The 12,372-nt window shown below is 40.7% G+C and overlaps 2 protein-coding genes and 2 non-coding genes across 4 annotated transcripts; 1 reads left to right on the top strand and 3 right to left on the bottom strand.

The window, feature by feature from the left end:
- The first annotated feature begins 2,742 nt into the window (after positions 1 to 2,742).
- On the top strand, positions 2,743 to 2,954 carry LOC141375464 (small nucleolar RNA U3). The gene has a single exon (XR_015496688.1). It is a non-coding gene; the product is annotated as a small nucleolar RNA U3 (small nucleolar RNA).
- A 5,701-nt stretch (positions 2,955 to 8,655) lies between these two features.
- Positions 8,656 to 10,299, bottom strand: LOC141375433 (uncharacterized). The gene is made up of 4 exons (XM_088651040.1): positions 9,874 to 10,299; positions 9,425 to 9,787; positions 9,074 to 9,264; positions 8,656 to 8,989 (listed from the first exon to the last, which is right to left on the bottom strand). The coding sequence occupies exons 1-3, from the start codon at positions 10,177 to 10,179 to the stop codon at positions 9,124 to 9,126; spliced, it is 810 nt and encodes a 269-aa protein (XP_088507166.1). The 5' UTR covers positions 10,180 to 10,299; the 3' UTR covers positions 8,656 to 8,989; positions 9,074 to 9,123.
- Positions 10,300 to 10,390: 91 nt separating this feature from the next.
- Positions 10,391 to 11,442, bottom strand: LOC147835896 (uncharacterized). Its single transcript, XM_087260114.1, has 2 exons — positions 10,946 to 11,442; positions 10,391 to 10,784 (listed from the first exon to the last, which is right to left on the bottom strand). The coding sequence occupies exons 1-2, from the start codon at positions 11,245 to 11,247 to the stop codon at positions 10,391 to 10,393; spliced, it is 696 nt and encodes a 231-aa protein (XP_087116240.1). The 5' UTR covers positions 11,248 to 11,442.
- A 391-nt stretch (positions 11,443 to 11,833) lies between these two features.
- On the bottom strand, positions 11,834 to 12,046 carry LOC137496266 (small nucleolar RNA U3). Its single transcript, XR_015496686.1, has one exon. It is a non-coding gene; the product is annotated as a small nucleolar RNA U3 (small nucleolar RNA).
- Between the last annotated feature and the right edge of the window lie 326 nt (positions 12,047 to 12,372).

Raw genomic sequence — 12,372 nt, 5'->3', positions numbered from 1 at the left:
TCACTATTAACCGTGCTTTAATTCAGTCACGGTTAGTTAATCTCGAAGGCTTCTCAACACCTTGTTTCTGCATGGAACCAAACCGCTGCAGCTTAACAAAGTGATGCCAACTGAGTGCTAGTTTGAAGTTCTGAGCTTGTACACCAGTGGTGGCCAACCCTGTTCCTGTAGAGCCACCTTCCTGCAGATTTCAGTTGCAACCCATGTCAAACACACCTGCCTGTAATTATCACGTGGTGTTCAGGTCCTATTTAATTGTTTCAGGTGTGTTTGATTTGGGTAGTCACTGAAATCTGCAGGAAGGTGGCTCTCCAGGAACAGGGTTGGCCACTACTCATACTGGATTAACTATGGCTGAGGCTATTAACTAAGGGCCAGTCTCATATCGTGTGTTTTGCGCGCAAGTTGGAGCGACGGACTTGTGCTTTCCAGATGCATCTACTAGTTAAAAGAATGCCGCGAGCGCCCTACACTGAGAAAACAAATACAAATGGAAAAACGCCAAACAATTGTGTTATATAGTTGATCAAAAGCCTTTCGGACAGAGGTTTGGCAGCCTTTGAATGCAATTCTTCACTGTAAAAGGGAAATACTTGACTATTGTGGAACTTATATTTACATAATTCTACTTCATTCATTCATTGTCGGCTTAGGCTCTTTATTAATCCGGGGTCGCCACAGCGGAATGAACCGCCAACTTATCCAGCACGTTTTGATGCAGCGGATGCCCTTCCAGCCACAACCCATCTCTGGGAAACATCCACACACTCATACACTACGGACAATTTAACCTACCCAATTCACCTGTACTTCATGTCTTTGGACTGTGGGGGAACTGGAGGTAACGCAGCATGTTAGGGCGCTCATCAGCTTAAAAAGCGTTGCACGAGCAATATTTGTGATAAGAAAGTCATACACGGCAACAATAAAAGCAGCCTTTATGAACACTTACTGACAACTCACCCTGAAACTTATAAAGAAGCGGAACAAAAACAAGCTGCTCAGTGTTCCTCTGCTCAGTCTCCCTCTGTATGACAAAATACATTATAGGAGGCGAACCTCTCTCTCTCTCTCTCTCTCTCTCTCTCTCTCTCTCTCTCTCAATTCAATTCAATAATTGCTTCATTGGCATGACAAATGTTTTGCCAAAGAATTTATGAAGTTCACATTAAAAAGAACATAGTAAACACTGCAAATAGTAGTATAGTATTAAATAGTACAATTATAATATTTAAATACAAATAAATATTTAAATACAGATAAAAATAAATAAATAAAATAATCAGCTCTTTTTCTCTCGTTATCATTAGGTGAATAAGAAAAAATACATATTAAAAGTGTGTGTGTGTGTGTGTGTGTGTGTGTGTGTGTGTGTGTGTGTGTGTGTGTGTGTGTGTGTGTGTGTGTGTGTGTGTGTGTGTGTGTGTGTGTGTATCTATGCAGTGTGTATATACAGCACGAATGTGTAGTGTGTTGGATGTGTGTGCGTGTATGTATAAAATGCACACAATATAGATGTGTTCGTGTATGTACATCACACACACAAACACTATATATTATATATATATATATATATATATATATATACACTTATTTGTTTATATGTAATGTTTATATTAACATTTTAATAAAACATTACACTAATAATTTAAATAATAAGTGGTATTGATACACATAATCAGTATTCTTAAAATTGTAAGTAGTCCTTCCATTTCATATTAACTTATTAATGTTTAGATATTGCATACCTCTTCCATTAAGAAGTATTAAATTAATTAATCTATTTTAACCAGTTTATATGATAAAAACACTGTGCTCATGCGCTCCTCTTAGATACATTAAGAATCGCGGAACATTCACCAGTGAATATTATCCGTGGTTAGGTCGCAGTTTATTAACTGATTCACTCTCAGAGAAGTGCATTTTACTCTTCACCGTGGTTTGGGAGACACGACTCTTTGGAAATATATTTCCTAATTGAGATAATTAATAATTATGCCTGATAGCATACTCTTGTATTAGTCAGGCGCTCGGCAGCAGCCCCATCAATGACAACAGCGAGCTCGAGGACGGTGAGGCGATGACGTCAATGGGGAAACCCGGTGAGAAAAACAACGCCTCAAACTCTTCAGATTAACATCGCGAGTTTCTATCGAGCTTTTATAATGTTTATGTTTTTTCTCTATGTTTTTTTAAAGAGAGAAGTGAAATAAGAGTGGTGTATTTTATTGCCAAAAATAGGCCTATAGGTAGTTACAGTATAGCTATAATCATAGTCAATGGGATACAACTTTTCGTACATTAAAGTTGAATTTTTGTGGCAAATGTATGCATTTAAACTGACTATCTTTAAATAATTAATCTTTTAACTTATTTTGTGTAAAATGCATATAATAAGTTAAACCATAGTTGTCCAAATAAGTTGATAAAACTCTTAACCAATCACGAGCAATGCAGCGGGTGAACTATCACAAAAACATGCGTGGTCACCGCTGTTTCATCAAAACTGGATTTGCGCTGAAATGTGAGGATTTTATCTAATATATCCACTAACACCATGCGTTTTACACTAAGCTTGTTGTTTATTTATGAGAGCGTGCTTTTGTAGAAACTCGAGCAGGTAATATGAAGAGTTTGAGGCGTTGTTTTTCTCACCGGGTTTTTCAGCTGCCGTCATCGCCTCACCGTCCTCGAGCTCGCTGTTGTCATTGATGGCTCTGCTACCGAGCGCCTGACTACCCTTAGACTATACTGTCAGGGATCATTTCTATAGTTCTGAACTAGGAACTGTGTTTCTTAAGAGTCGAGTCACCCAAACACGATGAAGAGTGAAGGTGCATTTCTCTGAGCGTGAATCGGATAATAATCTAGGGTAATACCATGGATTATTAACATTGATGGACGATCTGCGATCTTTAATAGATCTTAGAGGGGAAGTGTACGAACAGAGTGGTTAGATTTAAAATGTACGGCGGCGGAACGTATGGTAGTGCAATTAATCACAACGCGAATGGCTGAAATTTTATGCTTTGAGTCCTACATTTACATATGTGTTCAAGACGTTTAATTTATTTATAATTCGAAAGCTAGGGCACGGGAGGTGATGGAAATATCAGAAGAAGTGATTTAAGGTTGTACATGTAATATCACGTGTAATTGTTCACAATGTAAAAAATCACTACCGTCCTTCAGTTAATTTTCCAATGTGCTTTAATATGTCTCGTCTTCGACGCCCCTCCCCCTGTTTTTTTTTTACTCATACTTTAAAGTAGCAATTTATGTAAAGTTTATTGTTTTTAATGAAGTAATGTTATGTATTATGTCTTTGATATGGTATGTTTTTAGTTTGTTTTCAATTAAATTAAATGACTGAAAATAAAGGTTTGTGGCCCATTCATAATTTATTAAAATTAATATTGTAAATAAACTCATCATCTTCTGTCCCCTTTTATAAAGTATCAGTTTATTTAAATAAAGCAGTGATTTTATTAGTTTTAACCATGTTAATTATTCATTCAATTTTTTATTTAAATAAAACAGGAAATTACTATGAAATTCCTGTCCTTGAGCCATTATTTTAAAAAACAAAATTTGATGATATAATATTATTTGAATTAAATGTATAAGAACAAAGACTAGTGTCCTGTATAAGCTACAGTAAATATATTTGTCAGTTTAAATATTTAACATAAAAATTAAATGTAACACTGCAGTTATATATAATATTATGTATATATGTTTATTGTAAAGGTTTATGACTTAGTTCCCTTTTAAAATAAAAATAGCATAACATTCTTTATGAGGGAAGTACAGATTTGTTTTGTTTTAATATGTTTGTAGCTCGTTTTTATATAATGCGGTTTGTAAAAGATCTGACAAATTCCTTTAAATTGTGAAACATTTGGAATTTATTTTTAAGAACTTACAAAAAGTATTGCTTGCAAGTAAATACAATATATGTAATAAAATATTAAATATATAAAAACAATAAACTGTTAAATATTAAATAAAAAAATGTACTAAACTTGAATAAAATATAGAACAGATGCATGAAATTGCAAACAGTAATAATGTCGTTATATACATATTTACACTGTAGAAAAAACAAACAATCAAACAAACAATAACACACACAAATTTGTAACCACAAAAAACTATATATATACATGAAATGTACATTATCAAAAGAGTGTTTGAGTTCACTTCAGTGTGTCCACAACAGCCATGAAGTCTTCATAACTGCTGAACACTCTGTTTTCCAGTCCTTTGGAGGTAGACATCATTTTCACAACACAAAAGTTTTCTTTTTGTATTTTTTATGCCCCTGAGTAGGCTGGTTGCAGAGTGTGCAAATAGGCAAGTGGTGAACCCGAGACAGCTTTGCACCAACTTCACTTAGAGTGTCTGTTTTTTTTCTTTTATACATACAGGACCTGGACCAGAATGCAGGGGTGTCAGGCTGGCTGTAGGTGTTGGCGGAGGTAGCTGGGGCCTCTGGTGTATCTGTGGTGGTTGTTGGAGTTCTGGGCAGAGGTTTGAATATGGTTGATAATGCTTTCTGCTGGGGTAATGGGGTTGTATTGTGTTTTGTGGGGGATGGAGTTTTTGGAGCTGGCGCCGTAATGTCTGATCTACTCTTTAAGATCTTGGTGCCTGCAGTGCTGGGGATTTGCTTGTACTCCATTTCTGGGTAAGCAGGAGGAAGGAGAACCGACGGCTGACACTCTGCTGGGGGTAACTCTTCCGAGGAGACCGATGTGGTCTTTAATATAACTAAGGATGGCATCTTTGTTGCCTGCAGGTTGACCAGCCTCTCTTGGCGACGGATAAAATCTCGGACAGTCTTTGAATTAATTTTTGGTAGAGGAATCCCCATCTTGCTCAAAACCGGATCCTCCACTAAAATGCAGTGTTGGATTTTTCCATAAGCCTTTAGGATGGATGATTTTTCAGGGCTTGATCGGCTGGAACCTTGAGGTAACCCCAGCCACAGAAGTTTCACCAGCGTGTACATTAGCCGGTTATGAAGAGCACTGATGTCTTGTTAAGCTGGCGCATAGCGTTGGGCCATCTTCACTTTCTGAACTATGGCAGCTTCAACAAGATCATCTCTCTTCGTCTGGCAGTACAGTGTGTTGCCCCAGTGCGTCCTGTACAGCTGGTGAAACCTCTGTGGCTGCTTGTCGTGGTCCTCCACAGAATTCCATGCATCTATGATTTCATTCCTCTGGTCTGTCGTCAGGCTCAGCTTGGTTTCAGAGAAACCGATCTCCACCAGAAGAGAGCAGAATCTCTCCAGCTGCTGAAATCCTGGTAGGGGGTTGGAGCTGCAGGCATCCTCCTGATGAAAGGCACAATAATCACATAGTAAGTTTAAATGATTGCATATATTGTCTGGCTTCTTTTTTTAAATAATTAAGAGTAACAAAGTGATGCATTTGGACAAAGAGAAAAAGACTTACAAAGGCCGGAGGGTGAGCTGTGGTGGTTTCATTGGTGGTAAGAGTTATGTGGGCTGGGGCAACACCCAGCCCATCATCATTTGCCTCTGGGTCACTCTGGTAAGCCTCGTCATCCTCATCTGGTTCAGCCTGGTCTGGCTGAACCACCTCTTGCTCTGGACTTGGTCCATCATTTGAGAGATCAGCGAGGGAGAAGTTGGCACCAGATTCACCCGTGCTCTGGCTGAAGAGGTACTCCAAACCAAGCAGCTCGTTTGATGCCACAGCAGAAGGGGCACGGAAATTCTCCTCCACGGTTTCTCCAAACAACAGCTGGCAGCGGGTGTTGAGACGCTGGATTAGAGGTGCGGAGTAGGTTCTGTGCACTCGCCCTTTGCCACCATACACTGCATCAGAACTGCGGTCTGAGTTCCAGCGTGCAATCCCACTAATCAGGTACACCTGGAATGGACGTGCCGCACAGTGGGGACCTTGAAATGACAGAAAAGAACATTAAAATCATGTCATGGCCACACATACAGTAAAGGTGACTTATTTTAAAACAACAATGACATGGTGAAAAAATTTGAGAAAGCCAAGCCACCTTCATTTTCAGCTGAAATAAGCACACCACAAAAAGCATGATTGCTTGCACAGCAGGATGAGTATGCCAGGTGAATATACAACACATATGGCTGGAACAGGTGAGCAGGTGAGTACATTAAATGAGTATGCTACACTTCAGCTGGAGCATGTGAGTATACCAGGTGAGTATGCTACACTTCAGCTGGAGCAGGTGAGCAGGTGAATATGTTAAAGGTGAGTATATCAGGTGAGTATGCTACACTTCAGCTGGAGCAGGTGAGTATATCAGGTGAGTATGCTACACTTCAGCTGGAGCAGGTGAGCAGGTGAATATGTTAAAGGTGAGTATATCAGGTGAGTATGCTACACTTCAGCTGGAGCAGGTGAGTATATCAGGTGAGTATGCTACACTTCAGCTGGAGCAGGTGAGCAGGTGAATATGTTAAAGGTGAGTAAGCCAGTGAGTATATCAGGTTGATAGGTGAGGCAGAGGTGAGCAGGTAATGATTAGCCCAGAGGATGTGCAGGGAAGCCTCTAATAACTACAAAGCACACGAACTTACTTGAAGAATCCTTTACAGGAACAAGAAGGGATCTAAGACTGATTTAGTTGACCAGACGATGACACTGAGTGTCCGTGTGGAGCGTGACCTTGGTGTGTCCGTAACAATAAAGAGTAAGTGCAGTCGCAGCATTTTATACATGTACAAAGTTGCACTTTTTTCTCCAACTCAATGCAATAAACAGTATGAAGTATAGAACACCTTCAAGGGATATTATAGGTGAACAAACTGTATGATTGGTTTCCTTAACCAGCTAAGTATAGTATTCAAGATATGGACTGAATAACTGAAAGCATATTGCTTAACACACCTGGTATCATCTGAGGCAGAAATTTGTGAAATCCCTCCAGACTGTTGCTTCCACGAAGACACTTGTAGTAAGGCACATCAACCCCATTGATGCTGGTGCTGCGAGCCACTCTGTACATGCTCATCTCCGGAGGATCCTGCATGCACTCCAGGTGCCGTTGCTGGGCCTCCCACATACTATCTATTGCTTCTGTTAGGTAATAATAATGTATGTATGAGTCAACATGTCACATTATAAATATATATTTAAAAAATCTTATATACAGTTATAAACAGTATTATATACAGTATTTATGCTAATAGTGTTGTACTTTATAGACCAATATACAGATGATGACTTTTTTGTGTACTTCATATACTTTGTGCTGTTTTCATTACTGTAAGTACTGATAAAATTTTTACAGGCTTATGTACCTGTTGACTTGAAGAGACTGACTCCACTCTCGTCCAGCCCAGCAGGACCCTTGAGCTCATCGATGGCGATCTGCACAAGTCGAAAGGTCTCCTGAGCTCCAAGAGTGACTCTCCGAACATGGTGCTTTAGCCGTTCACTTGAAACATACAGTCGCACCATATCTTCATCTGTCACTCTGTTAAAAGCTGTCGGATCCTTGGCTCTGACAGCCTTGATGAGCAACTCCAAGTCTGCGCGGTTGTAGGCCATCACCGCTCCTGCAAGGGCAGACTTGAACACTGCATACTTGGAGTGGCTGTCTGTGCGGATGGCAGCATCAAAGCGATGGATCCAATGGAAAATGTCCAAACGGACAACCATACCACCATCCACCCATGTCTTGAACAATGACTCCAAAGCTGTCGGGCCCTGTGCACGACAACAGCCACGGTCAACGTACAGGATCTTAGGGACAGGCTGATTGGCCAGCTGGAATCTGTCCATAACTCCCTGACACATGGGCTTCAGGCACTCAGTGGACTCCTCGCATGTAAGAATAAATGAGACTATTTGTGAGTACTCATTGCCAATGCTGGTGAACCACTCCGCTGTGCCTTTACCCTCCCCAGACAGCTTCTTGACCACCTGCAAGACATGAGAAACTCAGTTAGCCTAGATATTATTATCTGTAAATTAATCTCTGTATACTGCTAATTATATACCTTTATTTAAAAATCTGCATATGTTTAAAATAGACTGATTATGAATGTTTGAATATGTTATTCTGTCCTGTAGTTCTAAATCTGAATGATTTTACCACCAAAAATCTTAGGGACTGGCAGCCTTAAAATCAATCTGCTGTGTCTTTAATATTACATAACCACCCCCGGGGTCGCAAAAAAGGTAAGGCTGATAGCTTTTTATTTGCATGTTGTTGTTTTCATGTAACTGTTTTTTTCTTCTGTAGGTTATGGATGAAACATGGTAAATCTAGTAGTTTAATAAAAATTAATTTGATTTTTGGAAAAACATAAGCGACCCCCCCCCCCTCCACCATTGTTTTAATAACAATTCAATTTTCATGTGTGCACTTAACATGAATATTTACTTACAGAAGAGTCACTCATGGGTGAGGATATTGGCGAGGATATGGGTGAGGATGGGGGGTCTTATGATCCCCCGGGGTGTCCCGACCCCTACTTTAAGAACCACTGGCCTAAATGAACAGTGACAAAATCTGTCATTCTACTCTATATGTTTTTGTTAACCACTCAAGTGTCATGCAGGTGTTGGAACAACATAATTGTAAGTTAATGAAAAAAATATATAAATTTTTAACAATGTTCTATATTGCTGTATTTACCTTTTTAGTGGAGTCCATTTTCAGCACTGTGCCAAAAGTGGACAGAATCTGGCTTCTGTAGTCCTGCACATTTTCAGCCTCAGCGAGAAGGAAGGCGTGGCGAAGAAGGTGAGCAGAAGGCATCTCTCTTTGAGGAGGTGGAGCCTCAAACTGGTGTCTAAAGGCTGACACAATCGCTCCGGGTTTTACCAGGGTCATCAGGAGGGTTGTGTACAGGTCCTTTCTGTGGTAATCCTCCACGTGGTTTTCCTGAACCTGCCGCCACACTTTTATCATAGTGTTCCCTTCGGTGCGATCCCGCAGAAGCCGGATCACACTCTTGTCTACACCACGCCTATAAAGTGTGATAATCAGTGTATGATAAAACAGATGCTATTGTGGTAAATGTTAAATATATGCCACCTGTCAGTTTACTTACCTGTGTGTTAAAATCGCAGGGAACATGGCTTGGTGAGCCTCACTGAGCTGTCAAAGGATTTCAGGATGCCATGCCAACCAACGACCCACCTTGGCACCAGCACCTTTCCTGCCTTCCTTTGTGCATGGCCCACAGCACAGGACCTCAGTCAGCATCGTGTACCAGTTGGCTACATCACAGATGTAACGAACCTGTAACATGATAAACCATTGTGTAATTTGAACTGTGTATGAATTTACATTTGTTGAAAATTGTCATTTAAAAAAGTACAATATGTTGCACTAATTGCAACTAAATATGATGCAGTGCACTAATTGCTGTAAAAATCATACAAAATGTAAACAGACAAACCTTGGTGTGGTATCCTGACTTGTAGAGGTGCACCTTGTTTCCACTACCCACACAGTCTTTACCACGGGGACACTTCAGTGAATATCTCCACACCCCAACTGGTCTCCAGACAAAGATGCGGCCCCGAAAGAACAGGTTTGGAGATGGCACAGTCCCGCTGACGTAGCCTGGAGGTTCAGGGGGGTAAAACCACATTCTGTCCGACTTCATTACCCGCCTTCTCTTCAGCACACCTGTACTGTCCTGGTAGACCTGAATGTTGGTGAAGAGCCCTCTTTCTGTGTCATCCTTCACCCACGAGAGGTCAGCTGGTGAAATGCCATTAGGGTTTTCCCACAAGCGCACCCAACCCTCAAGTTCAACCTGCAATACATGTGGCCAAAGATTATCTTATTGTTTTAATAACAATTCAATTTTCATGTGTGCACTTAACATGAATATTTACTTACAGAAGAGTCACTCATGGGTGAGGATATTGGCTCCTTGTGTTTGGTGGTGGAGGATGTGGAGGCAGACATGGAAGCAGTGGCTGATATGAAAGCAGATGTTGAAGCCGTAGCTGTGTTGGCAGCCATGGCAAAGGTGAAAACAGTAGCAGTGGTGGCAGCCGTGTAAGAGGTAGAAGCCGTAGCTGAGGTGGCAGCAGTGTAAGAGGTGGAAGCAGTAGCAGAGGTGAAAGCCATGGAGGTGGTGGCAGCCATGGCAGAGGTGAAAGCCATGGAGGTGGTGGCAGCCATAGCAGAGGTTAAAGCCATATCGATGGTGGAAGCTGTGGCAGCCTTGGCAGAGGTAGAAGCAGATGTTGATGTTGATGTGGTTCTTGATGATGGCACTTTTGACCTTGAACATGAAGGAACATCAGCTGTAGATTTTAAATTCTGTGTAAAAAAAAAAATAAAACATTAAAATGTAAATTTAATCCAAAATGTTGTACGTACAAATAAAAATAAGAAGTGACATAACATTTTATGTTTTGTATTCCATAAGACTTACCTGGTCCTTTTTGTCATATATGTATTTTCTAAACCGCTTCATCTGCACACTGCTGATGTGTGTAACAGGAGTGTGCAGCCAGCGGGTGACAGAGTTATGTGCCCTGAGAATTAGGTCTTTCTGATTGCTGATAAAATCTTCAGGCCTGTCCATCAAGGCAGCACGCTGGCTGTACAGCTCCCACATCTCCTGAAATGTGTAGTTTTCAAACCCTTTCTGCCCGTAGATGCCACGGTGGACGTTAGCTTCCAGGGTTACTGACAGCTGAGGGAAGCTCTCTGCATATTCTGCCAAGCAGTCCTTTATCCAGCCATTGTGGATCTTTTTGGGTTGCTTGGCCAGTTCCTCCCTGTGCTTATCGATCACACTGCAAACACATTTGAACAATTGCACAGCAAATAAATAGCAAAATAAACTAGACTGAAAACATCTGTATAAATATAGACATTATATATAATATAAAGTTAACTATATTATCTAATTTTAGTAGTTCTTAAATTTATAAAACACAAAATGGCATGTGCTTACAACTTCATGTAGCCCACATCATTTTCTGCCAGCCAGTGGAATGGGGCGTTGGCATACTGGCCAAAAGGTAGCACCAGCTTTCCCAAACACTGCTGCCGTGATGGAGCCAAAGTTCCTTCAGCTCGAAGGAGCCTTTCTGCATGATTAAATGCAGCATGTTCGTTCAGGAGCTGTGCCGGTGGGAGAGCAAAGCTAAGCTTTCTCTCCCTGTACAAACGGGCCTCCTTTGACGCCTGTAAAATGGCTTGCTGACGGTCCAGAGGAGCAGATGGATTTACAATCCGGAGTGTCGGCAATGCCATCTCGGAGGTCTCTGAGGTCTCTGGAAAAAAAACACATATATTAGATGGGTTTTAAGCCTTATGAATGATCATAAATATATATGGTAAACAAACAACGGCTTATCATAAGCATCTCATCGATGATTATTTACACAGTTGACATTAAGTAGAACATATAAACGTGATCTGACTAACTTCTAGCAGCTAAATGTGTCTGGAAAAAATATTCAAAGGCTTTTATTCTCATAAATCGCGCGAATGCGTCTGACTGTTGTGATTGGCTAAAGCATAAGTCTCACGTCAGCACGTTCTAGACGTGCACGCGCTTATTACGGTAATCTTCCTTCTGCATTCACACAGCGCAGCATTCCGGCAAATTGCCGGTAATGTTGCAACTTCTCTTTCCGGAAAATAGCCTGAACGAATTTACCGGTATTTTCAAAAAAAACCTGTTCACACATAAAACTTTTCCGGAAAATTGTCGGCAATTTTCCAAAAAGGTTTGTATGTGTGATAGGGGCTAGCGGACGCTCTCTGAATTGTCATGATAGTGACAATTGAAATTATTTTCTCACTTTCAGTCTATTGTTACCACTTGTATAAATGAACCACTCTGTTCGTGCACTCCTCCTCTTAGGTCCGATAAGAACCGTAGAACGGTCATCAATGATAATTATCCATGGTTTACCCATTGATTATTATCCGATTCACGCTCAGAGGAACGCACCTTCACTCTTCATCGTGGTTTGGGAGACTCGACACTTTAGAAACACATTTCCTAGTTAAGAACTATAGAAATGATCCCTGAAAGTATAGTCTTAACTTCAACATGCGCTCGGCAGCAGCCCCATCAATGACAACAGCAAACTAGAGGACGGTGAGGCGATGACGTCAGCTGAGAAACTCGGTGAGAAAAACAACGCCTCAAATTCTTCAGATTACCAGCTCGAATTCATTCAATAACACTGCATCTCTTATAAAAACTAACCCATTTAAAGATGCTGCCAGTTGTAAGTAGATATAATATCTTGGATGCTGAAAGTTCATCTTGAGTTCGGTGTTCTCTGATGAAACAGTGATGACTTAAACAACACGCACGTTTTTGCAGCATTACAATCTTTATAGCATTGCTAAGCACTTTGCGTC

Source organism: Danio rerio, chromosome 7, assembly GCF_052040795.2.
Source record: "Danio rerio strain M-AB ecotype USA chromosome 7, GRCz13ab, whole genome shotgun sequence".
Taxonomy (NCBI): Eukaryota; Metazoa; Chordata; class Actinopteri; order Cypriniformes; family Danionidae; genus Danio; species Danio rerio.
This window is presented reverse-complemented; position numbering and strand designations above follow the sequence as displayed.

What these genes read in the sequence shown, in the direction of transcription:
- LOC147835896 (XM_087260114.1), bottom strand. Translation starts at nt 11,247, where the DNA reads ATGGCATTGCCGACACTCCGGATTGTAAATCCATCTGCTCCTCTGGAC. An exon ending in GATGTGGGCTACATGAAGTT is followed by an intron (nt 10,785 to 10,945) that starts GTAAGCACATGC and finishes ATGTGTTTGCAG; the next exon opens with TGTGATCGATAAGCACAGGG.
- LOC141375433 (XM_088651040.1), bottom strand. Translation starts at nt 10,179, where the DNA reads ATGGCTTTAACCTCTGCTATGGCTGCCACCACCTCCATGGCTTTCACC. An exon ending in CACCCATGAGTGACTCTTCT is followed by an intron (nt 9,788 to 9,873) that starts GTAAGTAAATAT and finishes CATGTATTGCAG; the next exon opens with GTTGAACTTGAGGGTTGGGT. An exon ending in AGTCAGGATACCACACCAAG is followed by an intron (nt 9,265 to 9,424) that starts GTTTGTCTGTTT and finishes ATCATGTTACAG; the next exon opens with GTTCGTTACATCTGTGATGT.